The 22,368-nt window shown below is 37.8% G+C and overlaps 1 protein-coding gene across 1 annotated transcript in view; it reads left to right on the forward strand.

Moving 5' to 3' along the window:
- The window catches only part of NRG3 (neuregulin 3), a gene marked incomplete at its 5' end in the record, with an annotated part of 31,654 nt that extends 10,845 nt beyond the window's left edge, over positions 1–20,809 (forward strand). Inside the window, 3 exons of the mRNA XM_010179956.1 lie at positions 7,077–7,204; positions 14,351–14,521; positions 20,302–20,809. Of these exons, the coding sequence (XP_010178258.1) occupies positions 7,077–7,204; positions 14,351–14,521; positions 20,302–20,809 (807 nt within the window). The remainder of the gene's footprint in view (positions 1–7,076; positions 7,205–14,350; positions 14,522–20,301) is intronic.
- Between the last annotated feature and the right edge of the window lie 1,559 nt (positions 20,810–22,368).

The raw sequence follows: 22,368 nt of genomic DNA on the forward strand, positions 1-22,368 counted from the left end.
TTATCGCTCTCTACAACTGCCTGAAGGGAGGCTGTGGTCAGGTGGGGGTCGGGCTCTTCTCTCAGGTGGCTAGTGACAGGACGAGAGGGCACAGCCTGAAGCTGCACCAGAGAACATTTAGGCTGGATATTAGAAAGGACTTTTTCATGGAGAGGGGGGCCAGCCATTGGAATGGACTGCCCAGGGAGGTGGTGGAGTCACCATCCCTGGAGGTGTTTAAGGCAAGGCTGGATGTGGCACTTAGTGCCATGGTCTGGCCGATGTGGTAAAGTTAGGTCATAGGCTGGACTTGATGATCTCAGAGGTCTTTTCTAGCCTCAATAATTCTGTGATTCCAAATATTAGAGGTTGAAAACCATTATTATTCTGTATTATTTTTATCCAAATCTGCTTTTTAGTTTTAAATGCTGTTCAGACTGGCATTATCAGTGCTGGTAACTAACACACAATTTTCTTGTTCTTGTGGCTGCTTGCAGGCAGCTGTTTTCTCCTTGCCATTAATGCATTTTCCCTTTGGGAGCAAAGACACTAAGGAAGAAAAACAGAATGACCTTGTGCTGGATGTAGCATAACAGTGCAGGGTAATAATGGTTTCTATTGTTAGCAAGATTTTAGTGCAGGAAATGTAGGCAGTTCATGAAATATTTACAAAACTTGGCAGATTGGAGGAGAAAAAAAAGGGCAGGGCGTATGGCGAGGCAGCAGAAAAGAACTTTGAAATGGTATTTCATAGGAATGGCTGAGTGTCTCCCCTTCAGAGACCAGAGCACAGCCCCGGGCGTATCCTCTGGGTGGGAAAGGGACTGGGCAGTGGGGCAGGAAGAAGAGCGCTCCTGCTGCTCGCTGCTGTGGTTGTGCTGCTGCCTTTCTGCCCATCACTGCCTGAATGTGATCTCTCTATGATTCCTATCTGCAGCTCCCACCACATGGGTTTGAGGAGAAATCTTAGTTCTCTTCATTTCCAGGAGCCAATAAAGAAATTAAGGTGGTTACTTTCTGGAGACTAGTCCTCCAGCCTGGTGTCTTGGTTTATGCAATTCTGGAAGCCATTTCTTTTCCCATTCGAGGTGCTCCTCTTACATGGGAAAACTGTCCTGCTTGTCTGTTATCTTTCTCTCTTTTCCTAAAAGATTCCCTCATATTTTTCTCCTGCCTATTTTGAATGGATCTGGGGATACTTTCAGGTTTTTCACGCTGCTTTTTCTTCTTCTGTAGAGAAGAATACATTAGTGTAGACCTGGGAATAGTTGCATAACATTCCTTATTCTTCATGACCATTCTAATAATGTCTGTTCTGAAAGAACCATAACATTTTGACTCAGAGGTTGCTACATACAGTGAAGTATGCATGGATCTTTCCAAATGCTGTGTTGCTCTAGAAAGAACTTATTTGCCAAGACCCAGGGCATAGCAGATAGTGTTTCAAGTGGTTTGTGGCTGTAAAGATCTTGACCAATCTCAGTGAAGTACTTTTTTTTCCTCATCGTTCTCTTTTTCCCTTTTTACCCTTGACTGGACTTTAGGAAAAGAAGTATTTTTCATTACTTATTTTCAAAGACCATTTTGAATCTTTTTTTAAATGAGAGAAACCATGTGAATGTATCAAAATTGCTGTTAACAGAAAAACCACACATTTCTTTTTTGAACTGATTGTTAAAATGAATTACAAATTTGCATTTTACTCAAGCCTAACTCATTACACTTGCAGTTGTTTGCATTACTGTTGAAGGGAAAGAAAAGGACTTCAGACCTCAGTCCCCATGATATCCCACCTCTATGCCAATTACAACTTCTTTACAGTAGCGTGATTATAAGAACTATATACGAGGTTAAAAGCTCTGAATGTTAGCTTTGAAAACATGCTCCATTTGTATCAGAATTCTCCTGCTGCATCCTAGACTATCCGTTGCCTTGCAGCAATCCTTATTTCAAAAGGCAGTGTTTCAGAAATGGATTTGAGGTGTTGAACATTCCCCCAAGTTTATTAAAAGTCCATATGGCAGTATTGCTATTTCGTATCTGGATAGTCAAGTTAAGCAACAGGATATTCAGGAATAAAATGAGCTGGCCAGCTGAAAAATGTAGGCTTTTTAGAACTGCCTTCATTTAAGAAGTTCCTCTCTTCAGGGTTTTTCCCTCTCCAATCAGCAGGGTAAAGTGAGGAAGAATGGCCATGTCCCAGTGCCTCCCTTGGCGAACCTCTATGTTGAGGAAGAATGCAAGGAGCATTATGCATTTAAGTTAAAACTTAATGGGGATGCCTCCCTGACATTTACTATATTGCAAGGAATAAAGCTTTTTGTTTGTATTGACAATATTTTGAAGCATCATATGCTTTTCCTTCCCACACTCAAATGCATTACATTTCCTCTGCTTCCTTGCTCTGCTCACTTGCGATTCTGTAAAGTGGGAAAAAAAATAAAAGGTTAGATTTTGTCAAGACTGTTGTATTCTCTCCAGACTCCTGCTGCTGGGAGTTGTGTTCACCTGTGTCAAGCCTATTTCTCTTGGTTTCAATTCCATTATTTTGTTAGGGATATAAATTAGATGAAAAATGCTGTATACAGTAAGCAGGATTCATAAATAAGTGTTTAATACAGCTCCTAGTATTCTGAATCTCCTTCAAGTCCACTGCTTTTCCCAAATATTCTGCCAGAAACACAACTTCTTTCTAGGTTTTCTAGCATCTTGGGATAGATACTAACGCATTAGTAGTCTTGCTATAATTATTCAGCCAGGAAAAGATAGATGTGCCAGTTTTTAATGCAGGATCTTTGAGGCACACAGGAGATTCAGATTTATTTCACCTAATGCATGGAATTTAGGACTTTCGTTAGTATTACCTACCCCTTCCCAAAGAGATTATATTATCTTCAAGAGATATTTAATGAATGCACTCCACAAATGGTTCAATGTCCTCATAGGCAAAAGGAAGTAAATTGTCATTCTCAGCTGCCTCTCTTGGAAAGACAAGTGGTCTGTATCCCTCTTCATACACCACGCAAGGAGCAAGAGGAGGTGTTGTTGCCCTCCTATTTTTCTGTAGTTCACCAGTCTTTATGAGTCTTAATCATGCTCCTCATTACTAGCTGCTTTTTCCACCTTGACTATAGGGTTTCTTTAAATTCTCATAACTTGACAAATACGTCACGCAACAAGAGAAAAAAAATGCAGCTGAAGCCTTGTCATTCCTTTAGGGATTCTGAGAGTTGCCATGGTTGTTTAAAGTGGCCTTTTTCACCTTTGTGGATTTTAATACTTTCTCCCACAGTACTAAGTGGATCTGTTAATTCCTCATCGTTTTCCTTCTGAGGTGGTTAATGTGTTTTTCACGCTGTAGTGTTTTTCATTACACTTGTTTCTAATAGCTCACAATCACTAGCTCCAGGTTTCTGATGTTCTTGTAATGAGAGGAAAAAAATGCTCTTTTTGTGTTTTGTTGCCTTTTGTTGATAGTAGTAGGAAATAAGTTCATTTTAGTCACTGTGATAGAAATGCAGTGAGTATAAGTTGAGTAACAGATACACTTAAATCTCTTAAAAGATTACTGTGTGGTTTTGCCTGAGTTATGATGTGATTTATCAGATAAGATCAAGAGCAAATATCCCACTTATATATCACATGACTAAGGAAGAACTGCCAGAACAGACAAACTTGAATTCACTAGCCTCTGTCTAGATATAGTGTTGGCAACAAAACAGGGGGTATGAGAACAGCTGTAAGGATGTTAAATATACCACCTGGTGGGCTTCTGTGCAAGGTCAGCCCATCCAGAAAAATCACTGCCTCTTTATCTCCCTGAGACACCCTCTCTGAATGTAATTTAAAGCCAACCCCTCTGCCTTCTCAGTCCTTATAGAAAGAGATACCCACATCACCTCTCTTCTAGTGCCACATGCATTTCTGGACTTTTTATTATTACTATTTTGGGGAAATCATTGAGGAGGAAGAGCTAAGAAAAGCTGGGGGGAGAAGTAGGTGTCTTGTTTTACATAACACTGGGACAACAGTGTCAAATCTGTAGCACTTGAGTAGAATCTGTGGATTCTGCATTTTAGAATAAAGAATATAAGGCATGGAGCAGGGGAATTATGTGCCCACAGTCATACAGTAGGTCAGTGGCAAAGGCTCATTTCTTGTCTCCTGGCCCAGAGTGCCTTTGCAGATTTGCTTACCATTAACTAGCAGAGGGTGGAATTTTATTGTCAGAGTTGAGTAATTGTACATAACAGACAGTTTATCCATGAAACTGAAAAGTTGAAAATCTGCAAAATTGTTTGGTTTTAAATGCTATCATTATTCTTTAATTTATTTAGCCATATGCATCGGCGTTTCTTAGTAATTGCTATGAAACTGTGAAAAGTTGAAAATCTGCAAAATTGGTTTTAAATGCTATCATTATTCTTTAATTTATTTAGCCATATGCATCGGCGTTTCTTAGTAATTGCTCAAACAATTACAAAAACTAAGCAAGACAACAATAAAACTATAAAAATTCAAATAATACAGATAAGCTTTCGGTGATGCTTTCAACATACTGTAACAGTGCTTTGAAACTGTTTCACAGCTTATTCTCCATCATGGGTGAGTATTCAGCAGCTCACAACAGTCAGAGGTCTTTGCAGAGCTCAGCTCAGGTGGGAACTGGGCTGTGGAAGCAACGGGATGGGCTCTGCTGGGGTACGGATTGGGAGTAATCCTATACTGTACGTCTGGGGGCACCAACTAATCCTGCTGTAAACTCACAGAAATCTGAAGATATTTTTCTCCAGAGATGGTATCAGAGAAGGGATGTGGCACTTACAGTTAAGCTAAAAGAGAATGAACACAACTGTGTTTAAACCTTTTAAAATGTGTGAATAATATGATATACCCAAATAAATTCAATTACATCGGTCAAGTTCTCTGTATATTCACACCCTCAATTTAAATTGTAATTCATGTTTTCGTTTTAATTAATGTTATGGCTGTTATGGTAATTTTTAAGTGGTGAAAATGGCATAAAATAAATGTTTGGTTAGGGGGAGAAAAATACCCTGCCTGTAAGGGGCAGTGTCTGGGTGGTGCTGGGTGTTGGACCTTCAGTATATTTGCTGGTTGGCATCAGAGCAGCTTCTGAGGGTCCTAGTTTTCCTCAGTTGTGATGAGGAGAGATTCTGTATACCATAACTCCAGCCCACATCCACTTTAACCATGGATGTAGCAGAAGACACGGCTTATCTCTAATTACCTTTCACAATTTACTTTCTACTCATGGTCTTATAAGCCATTCAGACCTTCAATTCAGTATCATGAACAAACACAAAAAAGGACAGAAAGAGCTTCCTGGCACTAACAACTTTTCTTTACATAGCTCACATTGATTTATTCAGGTCAGAAATCAAAGACAATTTCATTTCTGCAGCTGGCAGGATAACTATTAAAGTTTAAAACCTTCACAGACAGAAGTACCTTAAAAATCCTACTTCTATCTGAATATTTTATCTACAACATTTACAAGTAACAACTAAGGTCATGGTAACTGAAAGAAGCAAGAGTGGAATATGTTTCTTATTATTATTTCAGTTGTGTTTGCTTCATGCATGCAGTAACATTTTGCACATTTTCATTCTTGTAGCTTTGCCTTCAGAAGCCCATAAGCAGATTTTGGCCCTGTTTATGTGGGTATTTCACACAACAGAAAGAGGGAGAAGAGCATTGGAGAAAAATATGATCTGTTATTTTATCTATAGAAGTTTGTCATCAGAAGTCTGGATAGACAGACTAAAATTGCATGTCACCCATTTTTAAAAGAGAGCCATCTTGTATGACTTTTTATTTTCCTGAAGTCTGGAGAAATGTAGATAAGAATAAGTGAGAATCAGAAGATAATTCTGTGTTTTTAAGGAGTAATGGGTCTTTTTTTAGACAACAAAATAATTATGAATAACTGTACTTTGAAATAAATCTTACTCTTCTCCTTAAATGTTTATGCTATTGTACCGTAGCATGTTGGGTTTGGTTTTTTTACCACTGTGGGGTTTTTTATATTATGTTTATTTAAATTTGTATTTTCTTTCTAAAATGTTTAATCATGTAATAGCTTCCACAATACCAGTTTATTGTGAAGAAAACATGGATATCTAGGTATCTAGTACTAGCAATACAAACTCAATACAGAAAGAAATGGATTAAACAAAGATAGACCAATTAGTTTTAGTGCAGGTAAATGTAATGCAAAGTGCAAAGTACACTATTTTTCCTACCTGAATGGAAATGGGGATTAACCTCATATCTCTGAGATATTGGCCAGTAACAACTAACAACATTGATTCTTATTCCAAGCCAAAATTCAGCTTTTTCTATACTTGGACTTCCTGGCTCCATTCAGGATGAAAGACACAATTTTTGCTGAATTTCCAGTTGAATCACAAATCAAGAAGAAGAAAATCTGTTCTTGTTCATGTCCAGTGTCTGGTTTACAGACCTCTGTGTCTCACTATGTGCCCAGAGACTGCCCTACGCCTACTGCTGTCACAAGAAGATTTATGTTTACATCATTCTTACTAGCACAGATACATTCAGGTCAAAAGTTTCAGACTTGTTCAGAAGAGATATCTCACTCTAGGATAGGTTTCAAATGTATTTCTTGTCTGGTGATAAAAATACTGTTTCAGTTTGTTTTTCACAGTTATGCATGCTCTTAAAAGCAGTGAAATCACTGAAGGACCCAAGAAAGTGATGACTGTCCTCTGAGATGTGTTTCATTATCTCAGTCTCTGCATGAACAGCCACAAAAACAGGCTTGTAGTCAAAAGGATCAGTGTTCCCTATCATGATGGACAGATCAGTCAGTAATTTTACTACTAATGCAGATATCAACATTTTGATGTGAAGAAGGTAATAGGGATAATGAGTACCGGTGCTTTCCGCTATGTAAATAATAGTGAATGATTGTATTACTTGCAATGCCTAATTTTAATTTAAAAATGCATTAGAGCACTTCTTACCCCACTCTGATATGAATTCTGATTGAATCGTATCAATAATGTACTTTGCCTTCTGTGTATTAATTAATTTTCTTCTCTGTACCACAGTACTCAAAACCAGATAGGCATCCTGGGCCTATTTTGGACAAAGTTATGGAGTCTAGTTTTTCAGGCCCTCAGTCTTTCCCAGAGGCCTTGTCTCCTGACAGAGGAAACCAGCCCACCAAGCAACATAGGTAAGCAAATGGCTGTCTGATGGGAGAAGTGGCAGGCTGCCGAGCAATGGCATTGAACCGGTGATACATGTGCTGGATTCTTTTGCGCTGTGACTAGGAGAGATGCTGAATGGTATGGCACCAACAGAGCCTCAGCCGACTCATTAAGCAGATGTCCAAGCGTTTTCTTAGCTGCAGACATAAAAGGCAATAACAATGCTCACTGACTTTATGTGCATTTTATAAAAGTCCTAGAGGAAGCATTTAAGGACACCATCCAAGCTGTAGACACAGGCCAGTGGATGAAAGTACTGTAGTTTGAGAAACTATTAAAACCAAGACTTTCTATATCGATGTTCATGAAGTTAATGACTCATCTGCTGTAGAAAGACATGACTGCAAACTTCCAGCCTTTCTTACTGTTTCTTTAAACAAATAATACTTGAAATTAATAATGACTTATTTATGAACACATGGTGGCCTTTGAAAACTAGCCTTTAAAAAGTTTGGATGGTTGTTTCCAAGAGGAAAAAAAGAGGAAAGTCACACATCACTGGATAGCATTTGGATTAGAATTCTGCTTATAGCCTTTTTGGATGAAAAAGAGTGCAGGTGCTTCATTACAGGACTAGAAACCAAATTTGCGTCTGATATAAGCAGTAGCCGTTGGTGGAATGGCAGTGGTAATGTCTGGTCCAGATCATAGACAGACAGAAGAAAAGCTGAGAAAAATGTGTTCCAAGTTTCTTTAGCTAGATAATCTGGAGGAGAAGACTTATTTGGTAAAAGGATAATTTGTTTAAAATTACCCAAAAAAAAGTCTGGTATTGCATGAGGTTAGGATCTAGCTTCTGTAGTATTTGGTGTACTTTCATTGCAGTCCCGTAGTCAGCTATATGTTCTTTCTCTTTTGAATGAATGATTTGCTTAACCTACCAAAGTACAGCATATGAGCCAGGAAGGGATATTTCGGTCCTATCTGCTTTTAACTTGCTTAAGCCTTTAATTTGGCATGAAAAAAAAGAATGCCAACTGTCATGTCAGATCCATTCCTTAGGGCTTATTCTTTATTACACAGTGGTTTTCAAAGTGTGCATAATGATTCTACTGACCATAGATGAACTGTGGAACTGTTACCTAGGATGCTTTCCAAGAAAGTTCTGGTGGGAATTTTATCTCCACTTAGTAAAAAGTGAAGTTCAGAAAAAACAGAGTGACATTCTCTTACCTTTAATAACATGATTACAATATTCAGTTTGAAATGTTTTAGGTGCTGTACCATGATATTACCTAAGCTTAAAAATATTGAAATAAATTAAAGACTAAAAATATTTCTTCTGTTTATCAATGTCACTTAAAATAAAAGCTGAACGACTCTCTAGACTGCCCATTTTCCACAAGGAAATTACAGAATAAGCCACTCTGAATTTACGGTGAACTAATGCAGAATCTCAGATTGCTCATTTTAACACTTTCGCACACAAAATCTCTCTTTCCCAGAAAAAAAACCCAACCAAACAAACCAAAATACCCAACAGTTACCTTACTTGCAGATGTCAAGCACCAGAGAGTCTTTGTTTCAGAACTGTTTTCAGTTGTAGAATTGCTAACTTAATTTATAAAGAATTCTTTTAGTAGTTTTATAACTTAAGATATATTATACAAGGCACTTGCTTTATAAAACATGCAACAGACTTGAACATTTAAGACTTATAAGGCTGTCTAATTTATGCACCATCATTTACTCGGTTTCTTTAGTTTCTTAATAGTGCTCAGTGGAACTTCTTTTTTTACTGAGATAGATTTTGTCCAAAACATCCCTTACTTTCAATCCAAACCTGACGTGAGCCTGGAAAAGTTACAGCAGCTCTGCAGGTTCTCTGTTTTATGCTGTTGTTAAACTATATTATTGTTTTATTTCTGCTTGCTATGGAAATATTTTGTTCCGCATCCAGACCTGCTGGTTCTTTCAAGGGTACTAACAACGGGTAATAATTTCTTAAAATCAGGGGCTGTTTCCAATTCCTAAAACCGGTACAACTTTGGCCTGGCAGTAAGACTATCCAGATGGGGAACCATTTGAGGTTGCTGAAATTTGACTGACAGAGATTACCTAGTTATTTCACTCAGATTAATAGATAATTAATTTTCTGTCTCTGTCAACCTCAACTGTATGCAAAAAATTACTGCAGAGGTTGAATTCAAAATGTGAATCTCCACTGAATCTTACTCCTAAATTATTTCACCAGTATTATGCACTGTTATTATGGTAGAAGAATTTAGCATCATCTGCTTGCTTATGTAAAACAGGTCTTAGTACTGTCAAAACTGGAAAGTAAAAAATGTGTTTAATCAGTAAACTTCCTGTAAACTATACAGTGTGCTCAAAAATTCATCTCAGACTCTGTTGGTTTTAGTAAGAAGAAAACCAGTGCAGTCTTAATTTCTAACTGATAGAAACAAAGTTTTCTTAATTATGGGATTGTGTCGTGATCTCTTTGAATAGCAATTTTCTTGGTATTTAGTCATCTTGACTTTCTTTCATTGATTCAGTCATCATTGATTTTAGAGGGATTCATTTCAGAGATCACCATGACGAAAACCAAACACAGATGCTTTCAGCGTAGAGCAGTTGTATTGTCTTACAAAATGCCAAAATAGAATAAACTCACTTTAAAACTTAAAATAATTTGTTTGCATTTTTAGTGAATATGAAAACCGCAGTAAAAATGGGGGTTTTTTTATTTAGTAAGCATTTTACTCTTTATGCTCCTAATATAATTGATTCAGTTTAAATTAAGAGTAAATTAAAGTTATTCTGTAAATAAAGCTTTTGAATTTCAAAGGACAAGTGTTGGTAAACTAAAGCATCTAAGAATGTAAAGGCAAAGAAAGCCTACAAGAGAGAAAGTATAAGGAATCTGGTATTTTCCCAAGGAAAGAACATAGCTTTCTGGAGAAATTTGTTAAAAAGAATGCCTAAAAGGAACGGAGTGTAAAGAAACAAACTATATCACAGAGAGCAAGAAGTCATGCTCGAAGTGAACATTTCCAGGAATCATTGAGAGTTAAGAATTACTGGTAATACTGAATGTAATCAATTGTTCTTGCTGTATAAAAAGATGAGTACTATACAGGAAGAAGCTAGTTGAAGATGTCCCTGCTCATTGCAGGCGGGTTGTACTAGATAACCTTTAAAGGTCCCTTCCAGCCAAAATGATTCTATTCTAAGCAAAGGTGATGGTGGGATAGAGATAATATATGAAGCAGTTAGGGCAATCCTGAATGAATAATCCATTTTTTAGTTAGGATGGTTATTTGAGAATGAAGGTAGAATAGGAGTAGAATCAAATGTATGAAAATAGACACTACTACAATCAAAGTGGAGGTAAAATGTAGAAATCAAAGCTCTCAAGTTAAGATGGTCTGGTTAATCTTGATCAAAGAAGTTGGGAAGGAGAACTGCCTCATGAAATTTCAAGTCTGGTAGCAAAATCTATCAAAATGCAGCTGTGTCACGTGATGATGGAAGGACAAATGTCAAATATTTAGGAAGAGGAAAAATTTATTGAAAGAACGAAAGACCTATTATGTTGAATTACACTGGCCAAGGCTTTCAGATAAAATCGAGGTATTCTTTGGGTACATACAAAAAAGGCTAAAAATTCTCATATAGTTTTCCAGCAGCAGTTCCTGCAACACTACACTGATGACTTTCTTTATATTTGGTGTAGGTGAGCCAGATCTTGTCACATCTGTCTGCTGCCTTTAATGGGCAAAAGCAGGGAGAGGCAGGAAAACTATAATGCAGATACACAGAGGCCTCTGTTTTTGCAGGTACAGAGCCACAGTATTTACAATCAATTTTAGAACTTTCCTTCCTCCCTCAACTTTTCATCTTTTTTTTTTTGTGAATTTCAATCATGAAAAAGGGGAAAGAATTAGTAAAATAGATATAAGCACTATTTCTATAGCTCCAGTGTGCTTGTTAAAGTTTTAACACTTTATTGGTCATCCTCTTGTTAATGCTTTTCATGTTCCTGTTGACAGAGTTACTTCTAAATGTGTTCATAATGGGATGTATAATCAATTTTGTTTAGTAATTAACTAAAAAGTAGTACAGGAGGATTCCCAGAGTTACTGTAAATTCACTGCAAGTGCTATCCTCTTCATGAACATGGTTAACTGCACTTGAGAGTTGTGTATTTGCCTAGAGAAGAGAATACTCCACCTGCTGAGACAGACTGTTTTTACTTGGTTGCTCAACCTAAAGAAAATTTTCACACAAAACAATTTGCAACAATGAATCCCAAGTTCTTAATTACCTTTAGAAATGGCTGAACTACTTTCAAACCATTAATTCATCAGAACTGTATTTCTCCCTAGTTTATGCATTACTTGTGAACCAGTTCAAGCACGTTCTGATTTTGATTATTCTGGAGTAATTGATTAATAGATTTTAAAGACATATCTGCTACAGCTTTCCTTGTGGTTTGTTTTCTTGAACAGCTCAATTACTTACACTGGCTAGTTTTTTTTACCCAATTAGACTGGAGTACAGTGAGGATGAAACCATAATGTTGGCTACAGGAAGACAAATTCCCTGAAGTAATCTAAAAGGCATTTTTTTGCCTCAGAGGGAGGAACACTACACATGAGCAATAGAGCAGAAGCCTGAGAAGGGACGGTATTGACATTTTTTTGAGGAAGAGTATGCTGATGTTCATACCAGTTTTGGGAAAAAGGAAAAGCTTTTATTATGCTGGAGCTACCTATTCATAGAACTTTTAACAAAAATTGTGACTATCTTGTCTTTGGTGCCTCAAGAAATGAGTGTTATCCTGAAGCTTGCTTGTAGCGGCATTGTCTAGTAAACATTTCCTGGTCCTTGTTAGTGAATTTGTCTTGTCCGTGGCCACAAATTATTGTTGTTCAATCTCTCCTCCATTGTTTCTGTTAGAAATATTGAAAGCTTAAGAACCTCACATCAACAACAAATCAGTTGCTTAAGCTCTTTCAGTGCTGGAGCTACTGGGATTGCAGGAAGATGTTGCCATGTGCCAGATCTCTTCCTTCTAACCAGCCCATGTGCCTTTAGCAGTCTGTAGCCTCTGGTGTTTGATGCAGCAATGAGAGTTTCAGTGCAAGTTGAAGGGAGTACAGATAGGTCATTTATGTGCACTTTTGCTGTAGTTTATACCAGTTATCTCGGGCATACTGTATGTGTTGCAATAAAGTCTATTACAAACGCAGAGCTTTTGTGAATTTGCATGTGCACGTTATTAAATGGGAGACCATGTGCTCTCATCCAACAAGGAATATGTGCAAGGGCATCAAACCAAACACAATTAAACAATGCCTTTCTAGTTTCAAATATTTGCAATCACTCTAAAATCTGTTAAGTTAATCAGTTTGTTGACTTTTCTAGTACATTGATGAATATACTGCAATCAGTGAAAAACCCTGCAATTCATTATCCATCACAAATTACTCATTCAGCTGCATATTTTAAGATCCCCTGCTGTAATAATCTCAGTCTGTCCTGAGCAGAAATTTTCTTCTTTTTTTGTGATGTGATAGTGTTATTTTACAGAATATGAACTGTAACTCAGAACTTGATCTCAGCCTTCAGAGTTGAAAGGCCAATACTTTAGTTTTTTAAAAAAAGGTTTTTTGCGGCCTCCTGAATAACTAAGGAAAAATCTATTTAAGGAGGCATCAGAAATCCTTGAGGGAATGTTGTTGCTATGGGTTATTGATCTCTTCAATTACAAAGCACCAGGAAAGTAAACGTGTAGAAGAGAACAGAGTGGAGACCCTGATGGAACACTGCCAGCCTGAACAGTAGGATAGAGACTGTTGAATTTCTTTCTTATGTTTTGACTTCGGGGAGAAAAGGTTGGTTTTAATGGAAATGTATGCTCCAAGAGAATTTGTCCAACACACTGGATGCAAACAAGAATTGCTTTGGGAGTAGATGTGGCTGTAAATATAAATAAAGTTCCCACTAGGTATAAAATGCAGATTGCTTTTAAGTCACATTATAATAGGAAAAGAAAAGCACACTTATCAAAAGTCTTTTGCATAGCTGCATTGTATCAGAAGCTAAAATTATTCCTGTAACTAAAAATAATTATTCTTAAAATTCATCTACAAAACCTACATTAAAACATTGTTTAGGATGTGACAGAATATTAGGTAATACATATGCATTTCTGAAACCCAGGAGATGCCAAGAGAAATAGGAGTAGGTGGAAAATGAAGAGCCAGTCCCATTGTGCAGTACTGTGACCTGTTAACAGTAGAAATAGGTTATGTCTTGTGTTAATGTTGTGTTACCTTATTTTTGCATCAGCAACAGCTGAATTTATGGTTAATATAGCAAAACTATTTGGATTCTAGATACCTTTTAATTCCTGCATGAAATGGAAAAAATCAATTCTCCTTCCAAAACAGTACAAAAATGTTGTTTACAAAAGCAATTTTCTACAATAAGTAGAAAACTATTACTTGTTTTTGTCATATTCAAGTTTGTATTATATCGCATAAAGAAACAAGACAGTATTTGTCTATGTGTAAAGGAGAAAATCAATGCATATAAAAGAATAAAACAATATAGAAAAGAAATCTTGTTCAGTGTGGAGAAAATTTGTGTCATAGATGATTTCTTCAAGCTGCTGGCATAAGCTTTACTTATATTCTTCACTTGTATTTTTTCCCAATTTAATGTTGTATCGGGAAGCAGGACCCTGTAGGCTGATAGATGATACAGTGGGCTCCAAATCTAAGATCTGATTTTGAGCTTAGCTGTAGGTATGATGGAGCTGTGTTCTTTATTTATGGTCTGAGGAGTCAACTCTATATAGCAAGATTATAGTACGCAGCATGGAAAAAAAGAAGCATCCTTCATCACATCCAAGAAAACATATACCAGGCAATTATTTTCATTCCTAGAAGAGAGGTAGTGTATTAAATACAGCATAAACAGCAGCTAACTGTGGATTATAGTACTATGTTTCCATAGAGAATTTCCGCTGACCTCATAGACCACCACAGCAAAGTTTAGAAAAACAGCAATCCATGCATTACTAATCCTGGATCTTTTCTTTGCCGAAGTTTACACTTTTGCTGTGATAATTTTTACTGTACTCTTGGTGTTGTTCCTAGAAGTCTCTCTTCATGCTGCAGCCCAGGACAAAAAAGTGGGATGCTACACAGAAATACTTTTCGGCGGACTCCTCCCTTACCTCGGGGTAGGTTCAATGGGATTACAGGACCAGCATATCAACAGCTAGAAGAGTCAAGGATCACAGATCAGGACGCAATACCTTGTCATGGGTAAGTAAGAACATAACAGAAGTGAGCCAATTTGTAAGTGGCTGCTGTCATGTGCTTAATATGCTTTGCCATTACAGTCCTTCCAACTTTGTTGTAGCGTACTGTGGATCCAAGGTTTATAGTACTGAAAGCTGAAGAATATTTTCAGCGTATTGGCTCTTTGAAGGTAATGCATTTTTATTTGGCTGGCTGCTCTTTTTAAGCCTTTCAAAGGCTGCAGGAGGAGTGAACAGAAGAAAGTGTAAGTGATTGGCAACTGATGCTTTTTCTAATGGTACCGTGATGTGCAGTTCTAGTAACATTTGCATAGCATTTTTTTGTTCTGTCAGCACTGAGCAAACACAAGAAAATGATTCAAAAGTCAAACTTTCATGTTTTTTTAAAATAAATCTATGTACATTGCAAAGTGTGTTTGCTATAGACAGAAGATCGATCACTTCACACAGGTTTGTCTTTGAAAATGCACAAAGGATCCAATATTTTTCCTTTTTCACTTCAGTTCATTAGAATATTGAATGTGAGCTCCAGCTGTACATAAGGTCTGAATTTCAGAAGTGTTCCTGTGCACCTACAGCTGCCTTTGAAGTCTTTTGCAATTGCTGAGGTATTTTGCATAACATTTACATATCCCTGTAGATTTCCAAAGGCTTTCCAGAATCACTACAAACATAGTATGTGTAAAACTAGCAGTGATATCTGGAATGAAATAAACCAACTCTAGTTTCATTTGGACGCACGTAAGTCACAGCTGAGTGCAGCAAAGGGAACAGTTGCACTGCGAGAAGGCAGCCGTGTAGTTTGGTATTGGAACTTGCTTTATGAAGTGCAGAACTGAGGTCACCATTTAATTTTCCTCAGGGAAGAAAGGAGCTGTTATCACTCTCCACTCTGTGAAATGACAACCACAAGTGCTGACTGAGAATAAGCATCATTACACGCATGTGTTATTGCAAGTGTGGGCACACGAGCAGACACACATTCCCCCTGTGCCACCCTTGACACACTTTCTAACCTGCAGCAGGATTGCCAGTCTGGGGTACTCTGTGAGAGGGAGACTTGGCTCACTAAATGATTTGTAGCTGACCCTACCTAATGAAGTCAGCCACAGTAATTAGGAAAGACAGACCAAGAACTGGGCTAATCTAGGAAGGGAGTAAGCAAAGCAGCAAGAAGTTTGGATGTCTAGTGACTTCTTTTAAAAACTACACGTTTGTCTAATACTTCTTTCATTGTTACTATTTGCTGCTCCTAAGGAAAAACTTGTTTATTACTTCTTCCATTAAATATATTGTTGTTCATTTGTATGATAATGTGTATATAATTCCTTCTGAAAATTGTGACTCTGAATGTAACACTTAATGAAAGGGGCAGACCAGCAGCCTTCCCTCTTCAATGGCAATGTCCTGTAACGCAGGCTCTGGGAAGTGCTGCAGCCTCCTCCTAGGTTGAGAAGTGAGGTGAGAAACAACAAAGATGTGTTGTGGGTAGGTGTATTTACTCTTCTGTAGGAAATGAGTGTGTGATATTACAAGTATCATCTTGCACTGGCCTATAATTTAGATTTCCAGTTCTGCAAAAGGTTGATATTTGGACCAGACTGTGACCCCTTCTGGCCTCAATTCACTAAAGCACTTCATCTGTATTTTGTGCACTACGGATGTCTGTAGAGTTAGACCTTCCTAATATCGACTCTGATGCTGGGACCTTCTCTGAAGGAGTTCGCCAAGTGTATCAGCAGGTTGTGTGACAGGGAGTCACAGAATTATGTGTATATCAAACACGCGATACCAAAAGTCTTCAACTACTGTCCATATAAATTAATATTTAAAATGACAATCTTAGTCATGGAAACAAAAGGAATTCTTTAAGCTTATTTTATTACAGTTTACTGATAATAGTTTTTATGAAAATGAAGTCTTTTAACAGTGTAACAAAACTTTATGCAAGTTTTTTTGTGTTGCAGCAAGAAAGTAATCTCCTCAACCAAAATATAAGTACCCATCTTCTCTCTGAACAAAAATAAAAAATAATTCCCTGATTCTACTTTATGTGAATTCTTCTAACTTAGGAAGAGTTTTCCCCAAAGTCAGATGGCTTTTTACCATACAAATATCTACTGGTTTCATAGTGTTGGTATTCTCACTAGATTTCCAACACAAATGGAAAGTTCCCTTGTCCCCTGCAGAAGTTACACTCCCTTTCTTCTTCCTTTTCACCTTTGTCATTCCCTATAGAGATGCACAAATCCAAATGGTTTATCTCCCGAATTCTGTGAGACTTCTGAAGTTCAGCCATCAGCAGCCCTGGCTGAAATATGGTCAGATTTTGTGTGTTTATATTTTATAGAAAAGCGGCGAATATACTTGGTTAGTATTTGTCTAGTCCTGTAGAAGTTCTCCTTTTCCCATCCCACGCTGAGAAGAAAGCTTTTGCTGCTTTCAAGATGCACCAGATCTCATTAATTGCAGCAGGATCTAATATTTGCAGAGTTTGAGTCAAATACAGCTAATATCAATTATTTAATCAGTATGGTACTTGAAGGAGTAGAAAAACCTGCTTGAAATAAGGGGTTTAAAGAAAACAAACCATGTCGATGGCAGTCACATCTCAGAGACCAATTCAAGTCCCTGAGGGTATCACACGTTTACATGCAGTTAGGAGGACACCGGTTTGATGGCTTGCTTTCAGTGACAGCTGTTTGCCTCACACAGTATGAAGTGTCAGAAATAGCGTGTTATAGCCTGTGAATGTGTACATATACAGACAGAAATGTGTTTATGTATACCAGACCTGGTATGTCATATCTACAGGTAGAAAATGGGGTGTGTATATAGGTATGTGTGCTTACAAGGCTGAACCAGAGCCTGGTAATGCCACAGGAATGACTCCCATTCGTCTTAATGGGCCTTGTCATCAGGCTCATCTACTGAACACCAGTAGGGCTTATAGCAAAGCTATTGGTACTGTGCTAGAGAAAAACCTTTTTTGTATTTTAAGTTCCAGTCTCTCTCCATTCTCTCTTTAGTATCTATTTTAAAGGGGCAGTAAAATTATTATGCTTCTTTCAGTTTTATTCTTTAACATAATTACTGTTGCATATGTGTAAATGTTTTGAGTTTCTTTTTTTGCTTGGTTTTAGGAAGAGAGTGGAGAGAGAGCTGCACTTTGAAATACATGCACATGAATTAATTTATTCAGACAAAATAATTTTTCATATAAAAAGCCATATCTTTCTTAGGAGGGACTATAGTTCTGGGAAAGTTAATTATAGGAAAATGTAATTAAGATTCTGCAATTATAGGTCTAAGTATCAGTCTATTGAAAACAGTAGCAGTCTGGTGTCATAAGTAGAAGCATGGATCAGTTTGTAATTAACCAAAAGCTGAGTCTCACATGGTTTAAATGCAATATTCCTACTAGTTCAATACCTTGCCCGTTGCACACAATGTATGTGCTTTAATTCAACCTCAGTCCCCCTTCTGCCTGTGAGCACAGGGCAGAAACATGTAATTCTGGCATAAAATTGGTGTGTCTATCTGTGCTTCAAAGATATTATGGAAATATGCCAGGCACTATGTTACATGTTACTGTTGCTGCCAGTTAGTTTTCAAAATACCAAGAATAATTAAATCTCTATTGTGGAATTGACAAGTGTTACTGTTTTCTCACCAAACCCATTTTAATTCAATCTTTTCTTGTTTTTGCTTATGTATCATCCATATAATACATCCATTGCATGTGAAATTCATTAAAAACATTCACTCCCTTTGTTTTCAGGGTGCAGCCCAGAATATATTTAGGGCCTGAATTACCAAAAAAGGGAATAATGCAACTGATGCGATCTCTCCAGCTATAGTCGTTTGAACAATTATATAATAAGCAAAGGAAACAAGAATGGGCGCAACCCAAAGGTCTGCACTGTTTTGTTTTCATTTATTTTTTTTTAATTCTCCTCCCTCGGGAATAATATCCCTCGTCAGTATTTCCTTCACACTGATTCTCCAACGCTGTTCTAAAAAGGCCCTCCATAAATGGCTACAAGTGCGTCTAAGTGGAGTTCAAATGTAATTATCCAAAAGCTGAGTCTCAGCTGGCTCAGATGTAAAACATAAATGCAGCTGTATAGCATGTACAAGAAGTTCTAGCACGTATCCAAAAAAGCCACTTGCTATATTATTCCCTTGGGTCCCACTTCCCAAAGCAGTATTGCTTTCCATCAGATAGTAGCAAAGATCACAACACCTCCTCCTTGTCGCAGAGCTCCCAGCTGCATTTTCTGGTCTTTTGGGGATGCCTGGAGAGTTTCTGTACAGGGGCTGTGCAGAACTGCCTGCGTGCACGTGTACAGGTTAGCGTGTCAAGCAGTTGTACAAACATGCCACCATAGACGACTTAATTACAAGTCAGCGACGCTCTGCTGGAAATGAGCCTAAAGAGATCTCCTTCTCCCTCTCCTGTCTGACAGCTCACCAGGAGGATGGGGCCAAAGAAAGCCTTTCCACTTAATTAGCATTGTGCACTGCTGTTGGACTATGGCCGTTGTATGCAATTCACTTTATTTTCCTTAATTTTCTTTCTGCTAATGCCAAAAAAAGCAAGGCACATGTGAGGGGAAGGATATCCCTAATGAAGTCCAGCAGGCTTAAGCAGCTTTCAGCAAAATACCCTTCAAGTCAGAGCTCAAAGCACCTGCTTCTACAATAGATCTAAATGTAAATGTTGCTTTCATCATCCATGGATAAAACATATTAGACCTCACCATTAAATTGCTTTATTAAATAATATGATCACAAAGCTGATTATAAATAAAATATGTTCTGGTACTGAGTTGATGTCTCTGGTCCTTGGCAATCGTTAATAGATATAGTAACTCTCAGAGCACCAGATTTCTAGTAATACTGCTTCTCAGATGGAAACTTTTTTTCATTGTTTCCTTTATGTTATATTTAGTATACTTTCCATTTCTGTTTTTTAAGTATTTCCTGTAAATGAAAACTTTTTCTTATCAGAATAATGAATTTGGCTTAGAAACAAAATGGAAATGTTGATAAAAATTCACCAAAGTTGCCTCGCAATAGTTAAAATCATGCTATGATACATATTAATGGAGGATAAAGGGTTACGTGATTACAGTACCAGGAAAACACAGACATTTGCTCTAGCCAAATATATTAGCTTGATTTCCAGATGAGATCCAAGAAAACAAATAGGAGTACAAGTATGGGCTACTGAATAAAAGACAAGTTTTTCAGAGGTACATTGCACTTAGATGCTCTGCTTGTTTGAATGGGAGCACAGACAATCATTTCTATGTGTATAAAAACTACACAACAATGTTTTAAGTTATTTATTCCTACACCTTTTTAAAGTGTTTTCCTAAAATAGCCATTTGACATTGAGAGTTGTGATGTTGAAGAAAGCATCAATCCATTTCCCCAGTTAGGGATGTGGGAATGGAATATCAAATGTAAATTCTAGGAAAATTAATAATACAGTATGACTCCTGAAACCTTTTAAAAATAAATTGTAGTTATATACTGGTGGGCAAAATGAAACTGAGAGACAAGCAGTGGTTTGCCACCAGCAGATCTGAGAATCAAAACCAGGTCTCCAGAGTCTGTTGTTTTCCCCAAGGCCACACTATTCCCAAGTGCTTCTAGAGTGAGGGAAAAATGACACGTATCACTCTGCACAGTTCACTGAATCTCATACAGCGCTCCTGCTGCCGGTTGCATCTGACCGCTTGATGTACAACAAAAACTTCTTTTTACTCTTTCCAGGTATTCATCCAGTGGTTTAAAAACTCCTCAGAATACTTCAATAAATATGCAACTGCCTTCAAGAGAGACACCACCTTATTTTAATAACGTGGATCAGAAGGACTTAGTCGGCTACTCATCTTCAAGGGCCAACTCCGTCCCCATCATCCCATCTGTGGGCTTGGACGAAGCCTGCATGCAAATGCAAAATGTTTCTGAAGTAACAGGCATCAAATGGTGCAAAAACTCCTATTCAGCTGAACTTGTCAATGTGAGTTCCCCAGTCAGTAATTGTCTTATAGCAGAACAACACGAAGTGAAAATATTGCTAGAAACTGTGCAGGAGCAGATTCGAATTCTGACGGACGCGAGGCGGTTGGAGGACTATGAACTGGCAAGCGTAGAAGCAGAGAGCAGCGCAAGTGAAAACACAGCCTTTCTGCCTATGAGCCCCATGGCCAAGTCAGAGCGAGAGGCACAATTTGTCTTAAAAAGCGAAACGCAAAGAGACTCGGTATTGACCAAGTGACTTTGTGTGGGGGTTGTGGGACGAGAAACAAGAGATCTGTGCATTCGATGCTTTGCTAAACAGGAAGGGAGGAAATTAAATACAAATTATTTATATGCATTAATTTAAGAGCATCTACTTAGAAGAAACCAAATAGTCAAATCGCCCTCATATCATAGTGTTTTTTAACAAAATATTTTTTTAAGGGAAAAGTTCCAGGAGGGATGAAGCATACATCAGGTGCTTTCTAGGCAGGATTACAGATACAGTTTCAGTTACGAGCATTGTACCATAGTCCTCTTCAGCTGTCTGAAGGCTTAGGCTATGCATTTTTTTTCAGTAAAGGCCAAGACCATTCTTAGATTCATTTCTGGTTTCAGGGCAGCGCTGCAGTGAGCTACCTGCCAGGGATTAAGACCCTAGGGAGCAAGTCCCATGACCCTGGCACAGACCTGGTCCCCTCTCCCTCTCTCCTCTTGGTTCCAGGTTCATACCATGAAAACAGGCATCTACTTCTGAGGCCTGGTACCTACTGTGGAATGACAATAAATCCCTAAACTGACCCAGATGTTTAACTCTCAACCTTACTTTAATGCATCAGTCAGCCCAAGAAAGTCAGTGGAAACATTTAGGAGCCTTGGGTTTGGCCAAGCATGGAGGGGGATTGGGATCTGTAGTGATGCAGGTCAGGAGTCCACAGCTGCTCCATCTACTGAGCTTTGCCTGTCAGAGTTGCCTTGGTGGATAGTAAGGAAGAACAAGAGAAAGTGCAGAAGTGTGTATTACAACAGGTTTGGTTTTGCTTTTTGGTTTGGGTTTTTTTGAGTGGGAACATAAACTCCATTTTCATTAACAATCTCTCAACATTTCTAAACTTTGAAAGCATTTGTAAGCTCTCAAGGAGTGCTTCTGAGTGTATGTCTGTTTTTTTAACTTATTTTTTATTATGGGTTGTTCAGAGAAGAGTCAGGGAGATCCAATATGATCAAAATTCAGCCAATAAGTGTCCAGGCTGCCCTAATTTTTCCTGCTTTCAGTTCTCCAGTCACTTTAAATAATCATGGCTTAGCCTTGTGAACTTTAAAGCTTCAACCCTGCAGATGGTTCAGTATGGGCAGACCCACAAGAATGCACAGATCTGACTCTATTGGGGGTATATAAGAGCAGATGGTTTCCACCAAATCAATCCCTGCAGGGGATAGAGGCCTTAGAAAAGAAATGTCATTTCCTGGTTGCTGTATCCCAATCCCATTATAAGCATTTTTTGCATTTGCTTTCTTTCTAGTCCCTGTTCCCCCCATAAATTTTGCCACAATATGCCAATAATGCAATGAATTGGGTTCAGTGACACACACATCACTGTTTTTATTAGTATTAAAATATCTGCTTATTCATGAAGAAAAGAAAATTAACTATAATAAATAATTGCTAAATAACCTTCCCTGGTTAATGTCAGAAAATGGATTTAAAAAAATTTACAGTATATACAAAATGTATTAAAATATTCCTTTGCAGCAAATTAATTGTTAAATTTATTAATGTGCCCCAGACTTTCCAGTTCACAAATCTCAAGACTTTCC

The sequence above is a fragment of the Mesitornis unicolor genome, unplaced genomic scaffold, assembly GCF_000695765.1.
Source record: "Mesitornis unicolor isolate BGI_N332 unplaced genomic scaffold, ASM69576v1 scaffold8662, whole genome shotgun sequence".
NCBI lineage: Eukaryota > Metazoa > Chordata > Aves > Mesitornithiformes > Mesitornithidae > Mesitornis > Mesitornis unicolor.